The following is a 21236-nucleotide window of genomic DNA, read 5'->3' on the forward strand; positions in this document are numbered from 1 at the left end:
CATTGTGTGGATGGACCACATCTTGTTAATCTTTTCGTCAGCTGATGGACAGCAGGGCTGTTTCCACCTTTTGGGCACTGTGGCTGGTGCAGCTGTGGACACTCATGTACCAGTGTTTCTTCCGCCACCATTTTTAGTTCTCTGGGGCTTACGCCCAGTGGAATTGCTGGGTCTCATGGTGACTCTGTTTCACTTTTGAGGAACCACCAGCCCAGCTCCCACACGGTCTGCAGGCCTCCTTTGAGGTGGGTTGGCGAGTAGGATCTCGCCCAGGACTTCAGCAAAAGTCCTGTCAAATGCTCTTGGGAACCCTGAGTCCTCAACCTCTCAGCTTGCCTCTCACTCATGCAGGGCAGGGGGATGTCTGGGTGACACCATGAGCCACTCCTTGCATGTTGGCAAGTCAGCAGATTAAGGGCACACAGTGCAGGGAAATGGGGTACAAAGATGCTGAAGGCATGGGCCTGACTCTGAATAGGGGGCTCAAGGTGTGTAACTGGGCCTGAGATGGAGATAACACGGATGCACTGAGACAAATGATGTCTCCCAGGACTTGAGGGGCCCCACTCTTGAGCTGCCTGCGTGTTGACCATCTACTCAGCATTCCTGGGAACCCCCTTCAAGCAGGAAGGGCAGTGCCACAGAAGGGTTTGGCCACATGTTCCTCTGGGCACAGGACCATTTGTGTCACTCGTTGTGGCCACCATCCCCCCTGGGGGGACCCTCAGGTTCCTAGCTGTTGCTCCTGCCATCACGGTTCCAGAGAAGTGATGTCTGCTAAGAAGGGGTGGCTCCAGGGATACGGAGGCCCCTCCAAGCTCTGCCTCTTCCACGAAGCCTTCTCAGTATTCCCAAGACCAGGCGTTGGCGCTTCCCGGATGCTTCGAGGCCATTCCTCCCTGTGCCCCAGAGAGCCTGGGCAGTGTGGAGTGGGGGCCAAGCAGAGAGGGGTTTAGAGCCAGTGGTTCTGGATTCACAGCCTGTCTCCACCCACTGGACTCTCAGCCTCTTCATTTAAGCGAGGTCAGCACCGTCTCTCTTGGGATCGTTGTAGGAGTTGGTGAGTTAGGGGTGTCAAAGTGCTGAGGGCAGGGCCTCATGCAGAGCAGTCACTCCAAAGTGCACCCGAGAAAGAAAAGAAGAGAAACTGAGAGCAAGTGTGGGCCCGATGAAGACTTGATGCTTCCCCTCAGGGACAGGCAGCTGCTTCTCTGCTTCACAGAGTGTGGTCTCTGGGCATCAGTGAGGGAGAAAGGAGTCTCTGCAGTGCTCTTCATCTATCCACTCAGCACGTGTTTTCAGAGCACCTGCTGCATCCTGGAGCTCTCCAAGGTGCTGGGGTCAAATGGAGACAGGAAGACAGATGATAAACAAGCCAGCACACACACCAGGTTGTCATGAGTGTTCAAAAGACGATTTTGAGAGTTACATCAGCATCATGGCAGAGTGAGCTCTTCCCTTAGACTCTCCCCCTTAAGATACAATGAAAAGGACATTCCTAAACCAACAGAGGACATTCACACAAGGTGATAGATGTCTGAGAGATCCACGCAGCCAGACGTCTGAAGGTGGAGATGCTGAACCCTCCAGGAGGGAGTGGATGGAGTTAAGGGGATCTCCTGCCCCCATCAATGGCAGTGACCTAGGGTTCAGGACGGTGCGCAGCTCTGAGAGGAGGTAGGGGAAGGGGCAGTCCTCTACAGTAATGCCTTCACTCTCCAAGTTGCCTCCCAGCCCATGGAAAAACTCCACACTGAGGAGCCTGAGCCATCCCAGGGGTGTATTCACCAAGCTGAGCAGCCCAGGAGAGCAGACAGTGAACACAACCCAGATTGTGCACATGAAAGAAAGTGTCCCTCCCAGCACCTGCCACACCAGCTCAGCCAGTCGGCCAGAGCAAAGGACCCCCAGCAGAGCACCTGTGCATAGCATTTGTAAAGCAGCAACAGCCAGTGGGGAAATACAGACAGGCTCAGCATAGCTTCCAAAGGTCAGGCACAGCTGCCAGGGATCATGGTGGGCTCCCCCCACTACCACCATCAGTAGCAGCAGGTGGAATCTGCAACCAGATACTACCACTATGCAAAGGCACAAATCTACCCCGTCAGATAGTATGATGAGGTATATTAATACTTCAGACCAGAAGGAAAATGGCAAGCACCCAGAAATCAATCCTGAAGGCACAGAAATTTACAACCTAAATGACAGAGAATTCAAAGTAGCTATCATAAAAAACTCAACAAGTTACAAAAAAATTCAGAAAGCCAGTTCAATGAAATCAGGAATAAATTAATGAACAGATGGAATTCTTCACAAAAGAGATTGAAACTACAAAGAAAAACTAATCAGAAATGTTGGAGATGAAAAACACAATGAATGAGATAAAGAAAAATCTGGATTCCTTAAATAACAGAGCTGACACCATGGAGGACAGAATTAGCAATTTAGAGGACAGAAATACAGAAATGCTTCAGAGGAAGGAGGAGAGAGAACTAAGGCTAAATAGAAATGAAGAAATTCCCCAAGAAATATCTGACTCAGTTAGGAAATGCGACATAAAGATTATAGATATTTCAGAGGGAGAAGAGGGGGGGAAAGGAGCAGAAAGCTTGTTCAAAGAAATAATAGCTTAGAACTTCTCAAACCTGGAGAAGGAGCTGGAATTACATGTAAATGAAGCCAATAGAACTCCTAAGTACATCAGAGTAAACAGACCTTCTCCAAGGCATATATGAGTAAAACTGGCAAAAATCAATGAGAAAGAAAAATATTAAGGCCAGCAAGGTAAAGAAAATAACCTACAAAGGAACCCCTGTCAGGCTTTAGCAGATTTCTCAGCAGAAACCTTACAGGCTAGGAGAAAGTGGAATGATATATTTAAAATTCTGAAAGACAAAATCTATCAACCAACAATACACTATCCAGAGAAAATATCCTTCAGATATGATGCAGAAATAAAAACTCTCCCAGATAAACAAAAGCTGAGGGACTTCATCACCACAAGACTCCCCCCTATAAGAAATGATCAATGGGGCCAGCCCAGTGGCATAGCAGTTAAGTGCACGTGTTCTGCTTCGGCAGCCCAGGGTTCACCGGTTTGGATCCCCGGTGCAGACATGGCACTGCTTGACAAGCCATGCTGTGGCAGGCATCCCACATATAAAGTAGAGGAAGATGGGCATGGATGTTAGCTCACGGCTAGCCTTCCTCAGCAAAAGGAGAAGGATTGGTGGCAGATATTAGCTCAGGGCTAGTCTTCCTCAAAAAAACAAAAAAGCCCTATGAAAAATGATCGAGAAGGCCCTCATACCTAAAAAAAAAGAAAGAGTTTACAAAGCCTTGAGCAAGGAGATAAATAGGCAGACAAAAATCAGAAAATTGCAGCTCTCTATCAGAACACGTTAGAAAAAACTTAGTTATAACATTAAAGATAAAGGGAAGGAAAACATCAAAAATAACTATAATCACTTCATTTTAACCACAAACTCACAACACAAAACAGGATAAGTTGGAACGACAATAACTTAGATGGGGAAGAGGAAAGGGACCAAACTTGCTTAGACTAAGGAAATAAGAGGTGATCAGAAAATGGACTATCTCATCTATGAGATCTTTTATACAAACCTCATGGTAAACACTAAACAAAAAATCATGGGGCTGGCCCAGTGGTGCAGCGGTTAAGTTTGCATGTTCCACTTCACTGGTTCAGGTCCTGGGTGCAGACCTACGCACCGCTTGTCAAGCCATGCTGTGACAGGCATCCCACATATAAAGTAGAGGAAGACAGGCACGGATGTTAGCTCAGGGCCAGTCTTCCTCAGCAAAAGAGGAAGATTGGCAACAGATGTTAGCTCAGGGCTAATCTTCCTCAAAAAAAAAAAAATCAGAACAGAGACACAAATTATAAATAATGAGAAAATTATCATAGAGAACCACCAGTCTGAATTGGCACTCCAAAATACACAGGACGAGAAACGGGAGATACAGAAAAACCAGAAAACAAGTGACAAAATGGCAGCATTAAGCCCTCATCAAGCAATAATCACTCTAAGTGTCAATGGATTGAATTCTCCAATCAAAAGACACAGAGTGGCTGGGTGGGTTAAGAAACAAGACCCAACAATATGCTGCCTCCAGGAAACACATCTCAGCTCTAAAGACAAACAGAAGCTTAGAGTGAAAGGATGGAAGACGATACTTCAAGCTAATGGCAAACAACAGAAAGCAGGTGTTGCCATACTCATATCAGGCAAAGTAGACTTCAAGATAAGACAGGTAAAGAGAGACAAAGAGGGGTAGTGTATAATGATCAAAGGGACACTCCATCAAGAGGACATAACACTTATAAATATATATGCACCTAGCACAGGAGCACCAAAGTACATAAAGCAACTATTAAAAGACTTAAAAGGAGATATTAACAGCAACACAATAAGAGTAGGGGACCTTAACACCCCACTTACATCAATGGCTAGATCATCCAGACAGAAAGCCAACAAGGAAATAGTGGAATTAAACAAAAAACTAGACCAGATGGGCATAATAAATATATATAGAACACTCCATCCAAAATCAGTAGAATACACATTCTTCTCAAGTGCACATGGAACATTCTCAAGGATAGACCATATGTTAGGAAACAAGGCAAGCCTCAGTAAATTTAGGAAGATTGAAATCACATCAAGGATCTTTTCCAACCATAATACTATGAAACTAGAAATCAACCACAAGAAAAAAGCTGAGAAACTGACAATAGGTGGAGAATAAACAACATGCTACTGAACAACCAATAGATCATTGAAGAAATTAAAGGAGAAATCAAAAAGTATCTGGAGACAAATGAAAATGAAAATACACCATACCAACTCACATGGGAGGCAGCAAAAGTGGTCCAAAGAGGGAAATTCATAGCAATACAGGCCCATCTTAACAAACAAGAAAAATCTCAAATAAGGAATCTTAAACTACACCTAACAGAACTAGAAAAAGAAGAACAAACAAAGCCCAAAGTCAGCAGAAGGAGGGAAATAATAAAAATTGAAGAAGAAATAAATGAAATTGAAACCAAAAAAACAGTGGAAAGGATCAATGAAATTTAAGAGCTGGTTCTTTGAGAAGATAAACAAAATTGACAAAACCTAAGCTAGAATCACTGAAAAAAAAGAGAGAAGTCTCAAATAAATAAAACTAGAAATGAAAAAGGATAAATTACAATGGATACCACAGAAATACAAAGGATTCTAAGAGAATGCTATGAAAAACTATATGCCAACCAGTTGGACAATCTAGAAGAAATTGATAAATTCTTAGAATCATACAGCCTCCCAAAACTGAATCAAGAAGAAATAGAGAATCTGAATAGACCAATCACAGGTAAAGAGATTGAAACAGTAATCAAAAACCTCCCAAAAAATAAAAGTCCAGGACAAGATGGCTTCTCTGGAGAATTCTACCAAAGATGCAAAGATGATTTAATACCTATCCTTCTCTAACTATACTAAAAAACTGAAGAAGATGGAACACTTCCTAGTACATTTTATGAGGCCAACATCACCCTGATCCCAAAGCCAGACAAGGACACCACAAAGAAGGAAAATTACAGGCCAATATCACTGGTGAGCATAGATGCAAAAATTCTCAACAAAATATTGGCAAACCGAATACAGCAATACATTAAAAGGATCATACACCATGATCAAGTTGGATTTATACCAGGGACGCAGAGATGGTTCAACATCTGCAAATCAATCAACGTGATACACCACATCAACAAAATGAGGAATAAAAACCACATGATCATCTCAGTAGGTGCAGAGAAAGCATTTGACAAGATCCAACATCCATTTATGATAAAAACTCTCAATAAAATGGGTACATAAGGAAAGTACCTCAACGTAATAAAGGCCATATACAACAAACCCACAGCTAACATCATACTCACTGGGCAAAAACTGAAAGCCATCCCTCTGAGAAGAGGAACAAGACAAGGATGCCCACTCTCACTGCTCTTACTCAACACAATACTAGAGATTTGGGCCAGAGCAATTAGGCAAGAAAAAGAAATAAAAGTTACCCAAATTGGCAATGAAGGAGTGAAACTCTCACTGTTTACAGACAACATGATTTTATATATAGGAAACCCTGAAGAATCCATCAGAAAACTATTAGAAATAATCAACAACTACAGCAAAGTTTCAGGGTACAAAATCAACTTACAAAAATCAGTTGCATTTCTAGACTCTAATAATGAACTAACAGAAGAGAATTCAAGAACTCAATCCCGTTTACAATAGCAACAAAAAGAATAAAATATCTAGGAATAAATTTAACCAAGGAGGTGGAAGACCTATACAATGAAAACTATAAGACATTATTGAAAGAAATCGATGATGACAGAAAGAAATGGAAAGATGTTCCATGCACATGGATTGGAAGAATAAACATAGTTAAAATGTCCATATTACCTAAAGCAATCTACAGATTCAGTGCAATCCCAATCAGAATCCCAATGACATTCTTCACAGAAATAGAACAAAGAATCTTAAAATTCATATAGAGCAACAAAAGACCGAATAGCTAAAGCAATCCTAAGAAAAAAGAACAAAGCTGGAGGCATCACAATTCCTGATGTCAAATATACTACAAACCTATAGTAATCAAAACAGCGTGGTACTGGTACAAAAACAGACACAGAGATCAATGGAACAGAACTGCAGGCCCAGAAATAAAACCACACAGCTGATCTTTGACAAAGGAGCTAAGAACATACAATGGAGAAAGGAAAGTTTCTTCAATAAATGGTGTTGGGAAAACCAGACAGCCACATGCAAAAGAATGAAAGTAGACCATTATCTCTCACCATACACAAACATTAACTCAAAATGGATTACAGACTTCAAGGTAAGACCTGAAACCATAAAACTCCTAGAGGAAAATATAGGAAGTGCACTCTTTGACATCGGCCTTAGAAGCGTCTTTTTGAATACCAAGTCTACTTGAGCAAGGGAAAAAGAAAAAATAAACAAATGGGACTTCATCAGACTAAAGAGCTTCTGGAAGGCAAAGGAAACCAGGAACAAAACGAAAAGACAACCCACCAACTGGGAGAAAGTATTTGCAAATCATATATCCAACGAGGGGTTAATCCCCAAAATACATAAAGAACTCACACAACTAAAGAACAAAAAAAAGCAACCCAACCAAAAAATAGGCAGAGGATGTGAACAGACATTTTTCCAAAAAAGATATGCAGGTGGCCAACAGGCACATGAAAAGATGTTCAACATCACTAATCACTAGGGAAATGCAAATCAAAACAACATTAAGATATTGCCTTACATCCATTAGAATGGCTATAACCACCAAGACTAAAAATAACAAGTGTTGGAGAGGATGTGGAGAAAAAAGACTGTCATGCACTGCTGGTGGGAATGCAACCTGGTGCAGCCGCTGTGGAAAACAGTATAGAGATTTCTAAAAAAATTAAAAATAGAAATACCATATGACCCAGCCATCCCACTACTGGATGTTTACCCAAAGAACTTGAAATCAACAATTCACAGAGATTTATGCACCCCTATGTTCATTGCAGCATCATTCACAACAGCCAAGACATGGAAACAACCCAAGTGCCCATTGATTGATGATTGGATAAGGAAAATGTGGTCTATATATATAATGGAATACTACTCAGCCATATAAAAGATAAAATCATTCCATTTGCAACAACATGGATAGACCTTGAGGGTATTATGTTAAGTGAAATAAGCCAGACAGAGAAAGACAAACACCGTATGATTTCACTCATATGTGGAAGGTTAACACACGGACAAAGAGAACAGATTAGTGGTTACCAGGTGGAAGAGGAGGGGGGTGGGCACAAGGGGTGAAGAGGCACATGTGTATGGTGACTGACAAATGATAACGTACAACTGAAATTTCACAATGTTATAAACTATTATGACCTCAATAAAATTTAAAAACAATAATAAACACATAAATAAGATCAAGTTCCTGCAATTCTGGCTCACGTTCTGGTTTGCAGGCAGCCTGGGTTAGGGGTGGATGGACAATTTAAAAGAAAAAAAGATGATTTTGAAAGAGGCGATTGAATAGAGTAACTCGGAGGCAGGCAGTCATGGAGGGCTGCTTGAGGAGGTGGCATTTGAGCTGAGATCTGAAGGCTGCAAAGGGCAGGGAGGAGTCAGAGCCCCTGGGAAGAGGGTCAGGTCCCACACTTCGTAGAGACGCTGGTGCCCTCGGCTCTTCTGGGGACCTCTCTGTGGATGCAGTTTGCTTAAAATCCATCTTCCCCAGTTCCTCAAGCCGTTGCAGGTGTGATCCCCACGCATCACTGAACAAACCTGTCTGCCAGCCACGCCTGTCCTGTGGCCCGGTCCCACGGCCCCAGAGCCCTGGCACCTGGAGAGTGCGGGCCCCCCTGCAGTTGAGGATGGACAGAAAGTGGGACTTCAATAAAAGGATAGATCACAGTGATGGATTCCTCGTGGTGACAGAGGAGGCCTGGGCTCGACTTAGGGCTGAATTCCCGCCAAGTGGCAGCCGTTTCCTTAAAGGTGGACGGTGCTTCGCAGGCAGTAGAAACCTGGGTGAAGAGCCCAGAGCATCTGCTTTCCAGCCTCCACTCAAATCCCTGGGTCTGAGGAGGCTGCCCCCATTGCTGGAAACGCTGCTCCTTCCAGGACCGAGAAAGCATTCTGCCTGCAGCCAGGCCTGACGGCTCCGGAGTGGGCTGTGTCAGACGGGCATCACGCGGCTGCTGGCGTGAGGGTCGGGGCGCTGCACCCAGAACGTTCATTAATGTCAGCTTTTCATTCATTTCCCTTCTCTGCCGTCCTTTATTGAACGATGCGCTGTCACTGAACTCAGATGACTGACCAAGCCGGCGTCACACAGGGCTCCCGGAGCAGCACCTCCACACCCACCCCTCCTCAGGACCCCACAACCCTGCACCCCACCCACCCCTCCTCAGGACCCCTGCCACCCTGCGCCCCAACCCTGCACCCTGCCCTCCCTTCCTCAGGACCCCTGCCCACCCTGCACTGCCATACTCCCCCGGTGTGGCCCCCTCCAGGCTCCTGGACCAAGGCAGGAACAACTATGGAGAATCACCCCTCAGGGCACCAAGGTGGCCGTTGGAATCCCACCCGTGACGGCAGCCAAGTGTCGCTGACACACGTTGCCGCCCATTCCGCATCCTCCAGCCCCCTGGGCATTTGCCACGTCCCCCAGGCAGTCTGTCTGTCCCAGTCTCCAGCCCTGGCAGCTGGTTCCAGGATAGGATGGTCCCTGGATGGAGCTGTTGGGAAAGAGGCATCTTTCCTCCTGAGACAGCACAGAGCATCGAACCCGGGCTCTGGGAGGACACCTGGGTTTGGACCAGTGCAGGTGCTTGTGAGCTGGGTGATCTTGGGCGAGTGACTTCTCCTCTCTGTGCTTCTGTTTCCTCATCTGTAATAGGGGAAGGGTCATGTGTTAATGGCACAGATTACAGAGTTGTAGTAGTAGGTAAATGAGTCTAGGTGTGTAATGTACCTTGGGTAACACATGTACTAGTTATGGGAGCATCAACTCTCATTACCATGATTACATTTCCACTACCTCTGCTCTGTGCCGCTGATGATATTGTTATTACTATCACTATTGTCATCACCGTCTATCACGATGACTACTGGGTTGCTAACCCTGGAAGTGTGAGGGAACAGCAAATGGAGAGAAACTGAGTCTGAGTGAGTGCTGAGAACATCACTTGACCCATGATCCAGCCATGCCTGAAAGCCACACCACTCCCAGACAGAAGCCAGTAGTTCATTGCCTCTTTGCTTGAGCCAGTTAGAGGGGGATTTCTGACACTTGGCGACTGACAGGGTCCAAATACACTGTGGTAATACCGTGAGCAAGCAGGTTGGATCCTCCTCACTGTGGCCTGGAACCTCCGCCCACATCCGATATTTCTTTGTCCTCTTGTCCCTTGGTTCATTCATTCATCCGCCTCCGGTTTGAAGAGCACTTCTGTGTGTGGACCAGCACACCCGGCTCTCTGGGGACACATCCAAACGCAACACGCAGGTCTCGTTGTTGGCAGAGCCCAGTGCTCAGCCAGGTCTGTGACCAAGCGAAGTACTCAGGCCTCGTTATCAGCGATGCTTAGACTCAGCTCGGTGCTCAGCCCTCAGTACTGTCTAAGCAAAGCACTTAGCCCTCAGTACTGACTAAGCACAGGGAGTAAGGGACCTGGCCAGGTGAGGAGCTAGAGGGGAGGGGAGCGCCCCCTCCGCCTCCTGTGACCCTCCCACAGGTGCACATGGCCAGAGGAAGGAGGAGACTCACTCCTGTTGGCCCAGCTTGGGTCACATGTCCATCCCTGAGCCAATCACTGTGCCAGAGGAAGCTACACTCCCGTTGGCCCAGCTTGGGTGACATGCTCCTCCCTGAGCCAATCACGGTGCCAGGGGAGGTGCTCCTGGAGCCCAGGGAAAGGTCCTCCCCACCAGGTCCATAGAGAGCAGGGTGGGAGGTGGTTTCCAAGGGGAGCGGAGGTGGGCCTCAGCAAACACACCAGGACTGGTGGTGGCCTCGCTGGCCTATCTTGGCCCGTGTCCAGCCTCATGTCCCCCCCCCCACCGCTGTCCCCCAAATGCGCCTCATTCCCTGCCCACACCCCATCCCCACCCTTTCTCTCCTTCAGGGTCTGGGGCCTGGGGTCTCCATCCTCCTGCTCAAACCTGCCCCCTCAGACTCCCGCCCGGGCCTCTCCCCCAGCCTTGCTCTGGCTGCTGCAGCCTCTGTCCCCCTGTCCTGCACCGAGCTCCCCAAGGCCTGGGTCCTGTCTGGGGTCCTCCCTTACCCCCAGCCCAGGCCAGCATGCAACAAGGGCAGGCATGATGGGAGCAGAGACTGTGTGGGCAGAGCCTTCCAGAGCCTTCCAGGTCGGGAGCGCGCATTAAGATCAGTGAGGCAGAGTTTCTGACGACACTCTGACTCTTTATTTGGGGGACCAGAAATGACAACAGGCAGGGCCTGTGACAACTCTGAGGTGAACACCCAGCCCGCAGGTTCCTGTGTCGTGTCATGTCCCCCGTGCCATTGATCTCTGCCTCCATCGGGCTGGGACGGCGAGCCTGAGAAGAACCTGTCTCCCGTGGACTCAGCTCTGTGTCTCCGGGCTCCCTGACGACGGGAGTTCCCCGCCTGAGTCATTGGAGGAAGGGCTGCCTGCGCTCTGACTTCTGGGCAGCCGACAGCCCTTGTTAACTGTCGAGTTCAGGCAGCTCCTCAGAAGCCCCAGCTCTGCCCCAGACTGTTCTGCTCAGAGTCGCTCGCTCTTCCAGGAGGCTGTCCGGGCACCGGCTGAGGACTGCACCCCACTCCAGCCGGGGGCCGTGTGAGTCACCATGTCAGCCTCGCTCCTGAGCGCACAGTCCAGTGGGGAGACAGACAGAAGGCAGCCAACAAAAACACAAAGAGGAAAAGCTGGCAATGAGAGGACCGTGAGGACAGATAAGCAGGGGGCAGCCAGCACCGTCGGTGCCACCAGACCCCAGGGAGCCAGCACCAGCCCCTGCTGCTCCACGCCTTGCTCATGACTCGCAGCTGGACACCTCAGCAGAAGACAACCAGGCCACCCTGAGAGACGCCTGGGAGGACCCCCGTCATCCTGGGCTGGCCCTCTAGAGCCAACCTCTTCCCCCCAGTTCACAGTCCGGGGCTGCCCCTGGGATGAGGCAAGGACCACATCCCCCCTCCCTAGAGGGCTCCCTCCACTCGCTCACACAGGAATCCTCGTCTCAGGCTCTGCTTGTGGGGACTCTCACCCTGACATTGGGACCGAGAGGTCAGGGGGGGCCTCCATGGGCAGGCGGCATAGGCTGAGACCTGAGGACCACAGCACCATCCCCTCGGGTTAGCACCTACCTGCCCAGCACTGTGTTAGGGCTCCTCACACTACATGTGGATCAGGCAGAGTTTTGACTTAATGCGTCGGGAAGTAACTTCAGCTACCCTGAGCAGAAAGGAACGTGCCAGGAGGATCCCGGCTGCTCTCGGACTGGAAGGGAAGGCTGGCCAACCAGGTGGCCCCAGGCCCTGGGTCTTGACAGGAGATGGCACTGCAGTGGGGCTCCAGCCGGATTTTCACCCTGGGTCTTGCTTGACTTAAGATCCACGTTTGAGAGAGAGAAGCCGATGTCCCCGCACGGCTCACGGGCCTGCCTGTTGGCTAGGGGAGAGGGGAGCTTCTTTGCCGTCTCCCCAAGACCACTCACAATGGGGGAATGATGATTCCCCAAAAGGAAATCAGCCCTCTGTTCCCAAAAGAACCAGGAATGGACAGTGTGTGGCCGTTCCCATCGTCAGCAATAAGGTCTTCTGGAACCTCCTGCCAGAAATGCAGTCGCTCCTGTCTTTGTTGATTCGGTGCCACCTGAAGGGCACTTTGGGGAAGCGTCTAATTCACTCTTCCCCACTAGGCAAATTTTGTAAGAATATATTCATGACTTTCATTAGTATTCATATGACTTTGAGGATTTTTTCATGATTTATAGAACTGAAAGTAATTGTGAATGGTCCTGTGTAACGGTGCCAATGTTACACAACAAATGCCTTTTCCTATCAGATTCTGGGCTTTTCTGCTCATTAGAAGGACCTAATTGAAAATAATTGAAGGCTGAATTTCATCAGGCATGGAAAGTATTTCATAAAATGCAAGAAATGCAAACCTCTTCAAGCCTCTGAAAGTAATGTTCAAGAATCAGTAAGAGGTGAAGGAAAAAAGAATCCTTACTCGCCCTCAGCCCCGAGTTTGTCCTCTTAATTCCTGATAACAGATTTATCATCGCCACATCTTGTTGCTTACCCAGCACCGTGGCAGAGGGCTTTCAAATTAAACTCTGCAGCAAGCTGAAAGCGACTCGCGTAGGACTCAGTTTCAATTTCACAACCGCTTTCAAAAGCAGTTAAACTGAGGCTCTGGTCCAGGACCTCAGAGTCATGGGGGATTTAAAAGCTGGAGCTTCAGCCATCCCTGTGCCCCCTGAGTCATGTTTGTAGAACTGGCTGGAGTGACGGCAGCATCCAGAGTTTGGTCCCTGGCAAAGTCGCGTGACCCTGGGGAGACCCAGGCCTCCTGCGCTCAGTGTCCCCGCCCGCACAGTGAGCGCGGCTTCCTCGGCCTCGCCTTCTGCTCACAGAGGCTCCTAGGAGGGCAGCAGACAGAGAGAGGACCTGGGAACTCGGCTCCTCATCCCCAATGACTCTGAAACCTGCTTCCAAGCCCTTGCCTCTCGGGGCCTCAGTCTCCCTATCTGCAGAATGGGCCGGACGAGATGGTGGAGTGGGGCTGACATCCTGGGATTTTTCCTTCATTGTCCATTAAGGCGTTCCAGGAGTGGGTGGGGGCTGGAGACGCCTGGGCTCCCCTCGTCAGAGCAGAGCTCCGTGCCAGCTTCAGAGCTAACATTGGGGGTTTTGAGGCGCGACTATGACCTGTAGGAAGAAATCCTAATGTGGGCAAAAAAGCCCAAAATGAAGACAGTGAGGAGCAGGTTGAGGATGGGCTGCCCCACTGCCGGCCCCATGGCTGCTGTGCTGGTGGGAGAGATGAAGCACACCCCACCCCGGGGCCAGCACTCCCCCAGCTCCTTCCTCTCGGTCAGCTGCCTGGGGACTAGTGACACCACTCTCCTGCGGTTCCTGGCTGCCTCTACAGCACAACCCTCTGCCCGCCTCCTCCAGCCCCCAGGGCCCCGCGGGCTCTGCAAGGACAGGCCAGGCACTTCTAGGGAGCAGCCCCTCCAGCCGTCCGGCGCCGGGGGTTCCCCAGGCTGAAGCCCCCACTCCTCCTGTCCAGCTCCGCCCCTTCTGCAGGCCCGGCTCCGCCCTGGGCGTGGGTGAGCACACCTCACTTCTCTCCCGACTACTCCCTCCCTCTCCTTTTCTCCACTCCCTTCCCACTCTCTCCTCAGCCACCTTGGACCTTTGCCTCCCCCTCCCTGCCCCTGCCTCCCGGTCCCTGGGCCTCCCTCCCCTCCTTCTCTCTGTGCCCACAGCCTCCACCTGGGGCTCAGAGAAGCCACTTGTCCTGCTGGAAGGAAGCCCTTCTTGCCTCCAATACCACAGCCTTAGGTTTCCCTACTGCACCCAGATGTGACCCTGGTGACCTGTCTACTTGTCTGCCTGCCCCCAGGCTGTATGTCCTTGTTTCATTTGTTCATCCAACACTTATTGAGCACCTACTGTGTACGTGGTGCTAAGCCTGGGCACCCCGTCCTCAGGGACAGAAACTGTCCTGAGTGTGTGCCCAGGACCTAGAAAAGGGTGTGGAGCATCCTTAGTGCTCAAAAGTAGTGTCAGGGAAGGGGGTTAGGAGCGGAAGTGAGGGAGGAAGGAGAGTGGAGGCCAGGGCGGGGGTCTGCCGTGCAAGGCAGACAGGAACAGACGCATAAAACCTGAGAAAACCCTGAGTCTCTGCCAGCGTGAAAATTAAGAGGCTCCAGCATGGAGAGCTGAGGCCACGGGGAAGCTGCAGAGGTATTCAGGTGAAATAGTGCTCTTACCTCTGAGCTCTGCTGAGAGTCAAATTTTAAAAGAAAATTGCCTCTCTTGGCCGTCTGCAGTCACGGCCAAATCCACCTGCCTGCCTCCTGGTGCGCAGTCCAGGATGCGGTGGGTGGGGGCGAGGTGCCTGCTGTCACGATTCAGAGCTTTTTACTGGATGGAGAAATGGGAACTGCTCCAGGCAACTCAGAACTCCCGACAGGTAATGAAAATAAGACTGCAATCTGTTTTCTTGGGAAAATCTCTGGGTTTAATATCACACAAGGAGAAAGAGCTAAAGCACTTCACTAAGGAATTACATCCTCGTGGAGGAACTGGGTCCTGAGGGATCGTCAAAATGCTGCGACAGAGTCTAGGGAGGCCTCGTTAATGGCGGCATGGCAGGACCCATCAGGACACAGACGGCCATCACCCTCCAAGAGGTCCAATGAAAAAGGAGAGGGGAGATCCAGCCGTGTGCATGTGTGTGCATGTGCACTCGCACGTGCATATGTTTGTATGTATGTGTGCGGGTTTGTGTATTTGTGTGTTTATGTGTATGTATTTGTGTTTGCGTGTGTGTGTGTTAGTATGCGTGTGTATGTGCGTGTGTGTGTGTGTGTGTCCAGGAACTGCACAAGGCAGTGGACAAACCACTCGATTTGAACCTGACTTTCTCGAAGATCATCCTTGCCCCCCACATTCTTAGGCAGGTGTCTCACAGACCCCGTTCTTTCCCTGACAGTCCTCATCGCGATCCTTAGAATTATGCATTAAGAGGGTGTCACTTTTCTAGCTGTCTCTGATTCCTCTGGTCCACGACCCCAGTGAGGGCCGGGCCGGTCCGTCACGCAGGGGTGCTGCTTGGGCAGTGAAGGTGCCGTTGAAGTGACTCAGCCTGAAACTGAGGCTCCCCTCCCCTCCCGAGGCGCGGTTTCCTCTGCTGAGTCTGGATGTGGTTCTGTCCCCAGAGCGTCCTCCCCTTCGATGCTTTGGGAATACACTTCCAAGGCGTTTGCAATTCAAAACTACACATGGTGACTTTTCTCCAGTTTCAAGTTCACTTGAAATTAGGCAAATATGTCCTCCTTGGGGGAAGTTCTGCCAAAATCCTTCGTTTCATCCAGCCTTTCCTAAGGACGAGAGCTGGCCTTCCGAGCAGCAGTCCCTGGGTGCACACAGTCGCCGGGCACCATAAGTTATTTTAATGTAGACATCACTTTAAACTAACCTTTTACCATCTGTTCTGTCCTTTAATAACAAATGCAAAGGAGCATAATTCTCCACAGCATCATAAAAGCGAGACGGGTGATGGAAATGCCTGTCTGTGCTTTATTCATGGCCCCGTCGTATGCCGCCGCGATGTTTTTCTCATTTTCCAGACACAAATCAGGGGGAAAACTGCTCTGCCCTGATCTGGTGAATTCATCCGCACTGTATTTCTTCCTAATCTGGTAAACTGTGGGGGAATTCAGAGCGTTGTGAGAGCCGGCGCGCAGACCCCTGGTGCGCATGGTGCCATATTTCAGGAGGCGCCACTGAGTGGCACCTGGAGAATTAGGCAAATGCGGCCCGATGGTCAAAATGTAATGAGATTTCTTTACAAAAAATACAATCTCTTTAAATATGTGGCGGGTTCTTTCCAGCAGCTTTATAATTAAATTTCCCAGTGAAAGTCAGGCCGTCTGGCCCAAAGAATGTTCTGCCCGCCCTGCCGGCCGCCGGAGCCCCACACACTCACCCGCTGTCTCTGAAAGACTGTGTCTGGCTCAGACGCCCTCCCCAGGCCAACTCGGCAATATTATTCAAGGGCCTACTGTGTGCTCCACGTGCCCTTCTCTTAACCTAAAGTCAAAGCAAGCTTCCAAGCTCACCAACCCTTCTAGAACCTTCTGCAATCCTGGAAGGCAGATGAGGTGCACCATGAGCAGCGAGCCTTGAATTTTCCACATTAATTACTCAGTTCCTTTCTCTCCGCAATGGAGTCTGGTCTCCTTTGGCGCACTCTCCCAGCGCTGAGGAACGCTCTGTCATAGGCAGCAGAGCTTCTTCTAAACTAGACTTGCAAGCTTTTGCCCCATTTCCCAGGTGACCAAATCTTCGTGCAAACTCTCTGTGGATGGAGAAGAGACAGATCTTAGCCACAGAGGGACCTGATCCCTGGGAAGGGAGCCAGCCACCAGAAAGAGCACTCGTCACCCGTTGGCTGTTTATCTCCCTGAATCCACGCTGTGTCGCCTGGGCCGGGGCTGGTCAGGGCGGCTGTTCTGTGTGAAGAGGGGCACCTGGTGGGCAGCAGAGAGCCATGGGATGAAAGATGGGTCAGAGCCTCGTCCTGAGATGCCCAAGGCTGTCGTGAGCAGCCGAGCGGAAGGTGGGAGGCCCGGGACCCAGCATTCATCTCCAATAGGGGGGCAGGGGTGCGTGAGCGTGTGTGAGTGTGCATGCACTTGGGCACGGGGTTGCACTTCCTCTCCCGGAGGCCGCTGGCCCAGCACCCCGCAGCCCCACATTTCCTCTGACCTACACGATGCCTGTGTGGTGAGAGCGGGACCCCCTTCTAGCTGTTGGGTAAACGGCGTTTTGTTTCACGTCGTGTCGCGTGGACAGGCTGCTGTTAAAAGGGTAGCTGATGTTCTTGTCCCCACACTCGTGCCCTCAGTGGGGACGACCCCACTGCGTCACCAGTAAACGCTGGATTAAGAAATATGCTCTCGTCCCCATCAGGCTGAATTTTCTAAGAAGCAGAGTTTTTCTCAGGGGTGGCTTGTTTTTTTGGTACAAATTCAGCTGGGAAGGACGGTCCTTATCAAGTCTCCCTGGAGCCTCTATGGAGATGAGCCTCCGACTGTTATCGTGCTCCGGAAATAAGCTCCCCAAGAAGAAGTCATCCTTCGTTGCTGAGATAAATCCTACTCAGGTGTGTGGAGGAGGAAAAGTCATTTTCCCTCCACCCTTCTGAGCCCCTGGCTGGGACCCCTGTGATGGAAGGCAGGTCCCCCAGAGAAAAACCAAACGCAAGTTTACCAACATGTCAACCTCATGTGTACGTGGGAGACCCAGGGATAACGAGCAACTCCCTAAGGTGGCTGAGAATTCAGGCTTAAACACCATCTTCAGAGGGGAGGAGCGAGGATGGGGCCTTTTGGGGGAGAGGAAATGACGTTTAGGAAAGATGGCTGGGCCTTAGAAGACAGGCGGGAGGTGTGACCTTGGTGACAGAGTCTGTCTGACTGTGGTCTCGACGTCCCATCTCCCTCCTGTGACAAGAGCTCATCCTCCCTGGGTGACCGAGCTCCCTGGGAGAGACCTGCGATGACTGACTCCTTTTGGAGGGTCTGTACTGAGGCAGCTGAGGGGAAGTCAGAGGACGCTCTCCCTGCGTCCGCTGTATTTCAAGTGCCTGCAGCTCAAGATAACCAACACGCCAAGGCAGCAGATTTTTGGGTGGCGTATGCTGCCCTTCATCCCCATCTTTGAAAGTTCCCCAAGCAGTGTCATGGTCCAGGAAGCGGGCTGGCAGATGGTCGCGTCTCTCAGTCCTGAGAAAAGGCCAGTTCAGTTAGCCGCATCTCATTTCAGGAGGCAGGATGGCACGGGGATCTGAATGGTGCAAACAGTCAGGCATTGAATACGAGGCATTTCTAGGGAAACAAAAAATAAAACAAAGGTTAATGGTTGGAGCAGACTTTAAACCAGTTTCAGGGTCCAGAGGGCAACCAGTCGAGATTTGTAGATGCCGAGCTCAGAGCATCTTCTGCGGTTTGAGTGCCATCACTGATGTCATCAAGTGTCCCAGTGGCCTTTCTGAGTGGCCCACACAGCGACAGGCGTGAAGGTTGTCCATGCAGGAGCTGTTGTGACAGCTTCCCTGAGGTTAAATCACCCCATCCAGCCTCAGGTCTCAGGACTCCTGGAAAAGGGCGGTTTGGGTTCTTAGTGATTCCAAGTCAGAAGGTGGGAGAAAATTAGAAGCATTGGTTTGGAGAATTATAGCCAGATATTTGAGGAAACTAGAAGATTTCAGGATCCAGTCCAGTTTACGGGCAGATGATAAAATCTCAAAGACAATGAACAGTGCTAGACTCTGATGTCCACCAGGGTGTGTAACAGCCTTCTCCTGAAACAGTTTTTTTCTCTGCAATCACCCCCATTCCTAAGATAGTCACAGAGGACTAATTTGTTTGCAAAATGAGTCTAGTCTCATTAATTTGGCCCGATTATTTACATATCAGCAAGAATAGTGGTGACCGTATAGGCTGGTTTTAAGTCTGCTTTGCTGGAACTTGTAATGGGGACTCTCCGATTAGACACCAGCACTGTCCCCTCCGTGTGGGGAGGGTCTGGGAGGTCACTGCTGAACCCCGCTGGCTGGGATTCCAGTTCTGATCGTCACAGCGACGTCCGTCTGCGGAGCTGGTGTGCGATTCTCTCGCTCTGTGCTCTCAGGGTGAGGACGACGGCCTGCGGCGGCTCAGGGGAAGCCAGGCGGGCTGCTGCTTCTCTCTCTGGGAAGCTTTCACACCGCTCCTAGGTGAGCTTCCCGGTGCCTGGAGCGCTATTCAGAGGAAGTTCCTGAAGAGATAGTGGTCTCTTCAGGTTTGCTATTTCTCTAGTCATTTGAAATCTTATATTTTCTCAAAAACTAATACATTTCATCGAGATTTTCAACTGTGTTAGCATAAAATTAAAGAATGAAATGTAAAAATAGTCTTATTTTTTCTCTTAAGTTTTCCAAACGTGCGTCTATTTTCTTGAGGATTTTTCCCCTAAGTACAGCTCTTAAATCTATTTATCAATTCTTCTATATTTCTGTTTTCAGACTCAGAAACGTCTGTGTCTGTCTTTGTTGACGACTCCAGTGTTTGCGGCAGGCACCCTGCTTTACCATTCCTATCCTTCTGGCATTGGCTGCTCAGTTCGTTTGCTGTAATTCTGTTTTAATGATAAAAACACTGAAAATTAAGGATTTGCTCTGACTCAACCTTTGGCCAAATTCCTCGGGTCTCCCTCTGCAATAGACTCGTTGTCATCACTATTTCTAAATCTCCTCTAAAGGCAGTTTTGATTTCCAGTTGACCCCATGGTTATTTCAGAATGTTTTTAAAATTTCTAAAAGGTCATTTTTTTAAGTTTTATTGTTAAATTTTAATTGCATTGTTCTCATGAAAAGCCCTACTCAGTTTTGCCTTGTGGAATATTTGAGGTTTTCATCATGGTCCATTTTGCTATAAAATGCTGTCATGGTCCCCTGGGCCTTGATTTTTAAAGTTGTATTTTCCGGAGGTGTATTCGCAGTGGAATGCCCATCTGTTAATGGGAACTTATTGATTCTACCGTTCGAATCTCTGTGGCTTGTTGACACTTTCCCATGGCTCAGAGAGGCCAGTTCCCTTCCACGGTGCCAGCAACGGCGATTCTGACTGCCCCTCATCATGAGGGCTTTTGCGTCATCTAAATGAAAGATGCACGTCTTATTTTAATTCCACGTGTTCCTCTTGTTTCCCACAGACTTATATTGATCTAATTACCTGATCAAAAGTAAAAGGGTGTCTTTGCAGAACCCTTCCCCAGCCCGTGTGAACAGTCGAATTGTGCATTTGTCTCTGCCCTTTTCCTTCCCTCCCACAGTTCTCAGTCTTTGCTGACTCACTTTGGGTTTTGGATCCAGATAACCATTATTAAATTGTTTTTTCCAACAATATACAGCTTCTGTAAAAAAAAAATATTTGTATGTGTGTATTTAACCCTGTAACCATGTTGACAGTTTTCAGCGTTAGATTTCTGGAGCGGGTCATTTCTGTCACGGCCCCCTATTCTTGAGGTCCCCACTGTGAGTCACCTCCCAGGGCCTGAACCATGTCTTCCAGTGTCTCTGTCAAAGGAGCAAGATGAGGGGACATCTTTGCACATCCAGAAATGTCTGCTGTCTTCCCAAGGGATGAAAACTTGAGGACATAAATGTATTGGGTCCCAGCCTTTTTCCCTCAAGACCCCACAGAGGCAGCTCTGTTTTCCGCCTTCATCCTTTCCCGGAGCCTTTGCACCAGGGCCTTGGCCATTTTAACCCTCCTTTCCAGTCCTCCTCAGTGGAGCCAAAGGTCTCTGCGTGTGTCACACTCCCTGCAGAGCCTTTCCACCTGGAATATTGTGTCTTGTCCCACCTGTTACCTGGTGGGTCACTGGACGCGTAGTTGGTGGCACTCAGTAGAACCCTGACCCCTGACAGCCCTTTTGGTTCCCAAAGTGGATGGAGCACTAGCTGTGGTCCCAGGTGTCCCTGAGAATGGCCAAGTGTGAGGAAATCGGGGAGGGGCCGAGGTCAGAGAAAGGAGCGTGGCTCTGGCTCCTAGCCGCAGGCTGACTCCCCTCTCCCTTCTTCTTCCTTCCAGATCCGGTCCGACAAAGACAACGACATTCCCATCCGGTATAGCGTCACGGGCGTGGGTGCCGACCAGCCCCCCATGGAGGTCTTCAGCATCGATTCCATGTCCGGCCGGATGTACGTCACTCGGCCCATGGACCGCGAGGAGCGAGCCTCCTATCACGTGAGTATCCACGGCCTCGGGTTTCCGACTGTAGAAGGAGAACACAGACCTGAGCCTATGCCAGGATCACCGGAGGGCTGCTAAAGCCCCCTGTGCTGGGCGCCGCCCAGAGTTTCTGATTCAGTGAGCGCAGGT

The 21236-nt window shown here is 49.4% G+C and overlaps 1 protein-coding gene across 1 annotated transcript in view; it reads left to right on the forward strand.

Annotated features, from left to right (window-relative positions):
- Positions 1–21236, forward strand: part of CDH4 (cadherin 4) — a 597773-nt gene that overhangs the window by 501155 nt on the left and 75382 nt on the right. The window contains exon 5 of the mRNA XM_070587692.1: positions 20946–21101. Coding sequence (XP_070443793.1) covers positions 20946–21101 — 156 coding nt within the window. The remainder of the gene's footprint in view (positions 1–20945; positions 21102–21236) is intronic.

This window comes from Equus przewalskii, chromosome 21 (genome assembly GCF_037783145.1).
Source record: "Equus przewalskii isolate Varuska chromosome 21, EquPr2, whole genome shotgun sequence".
Taxonomy (NCBI): Eukaryota; Metazoa; Chordata; class Mammalia; order Perissodactyla; family Equidae; genus Equus; species Equus przewalskii.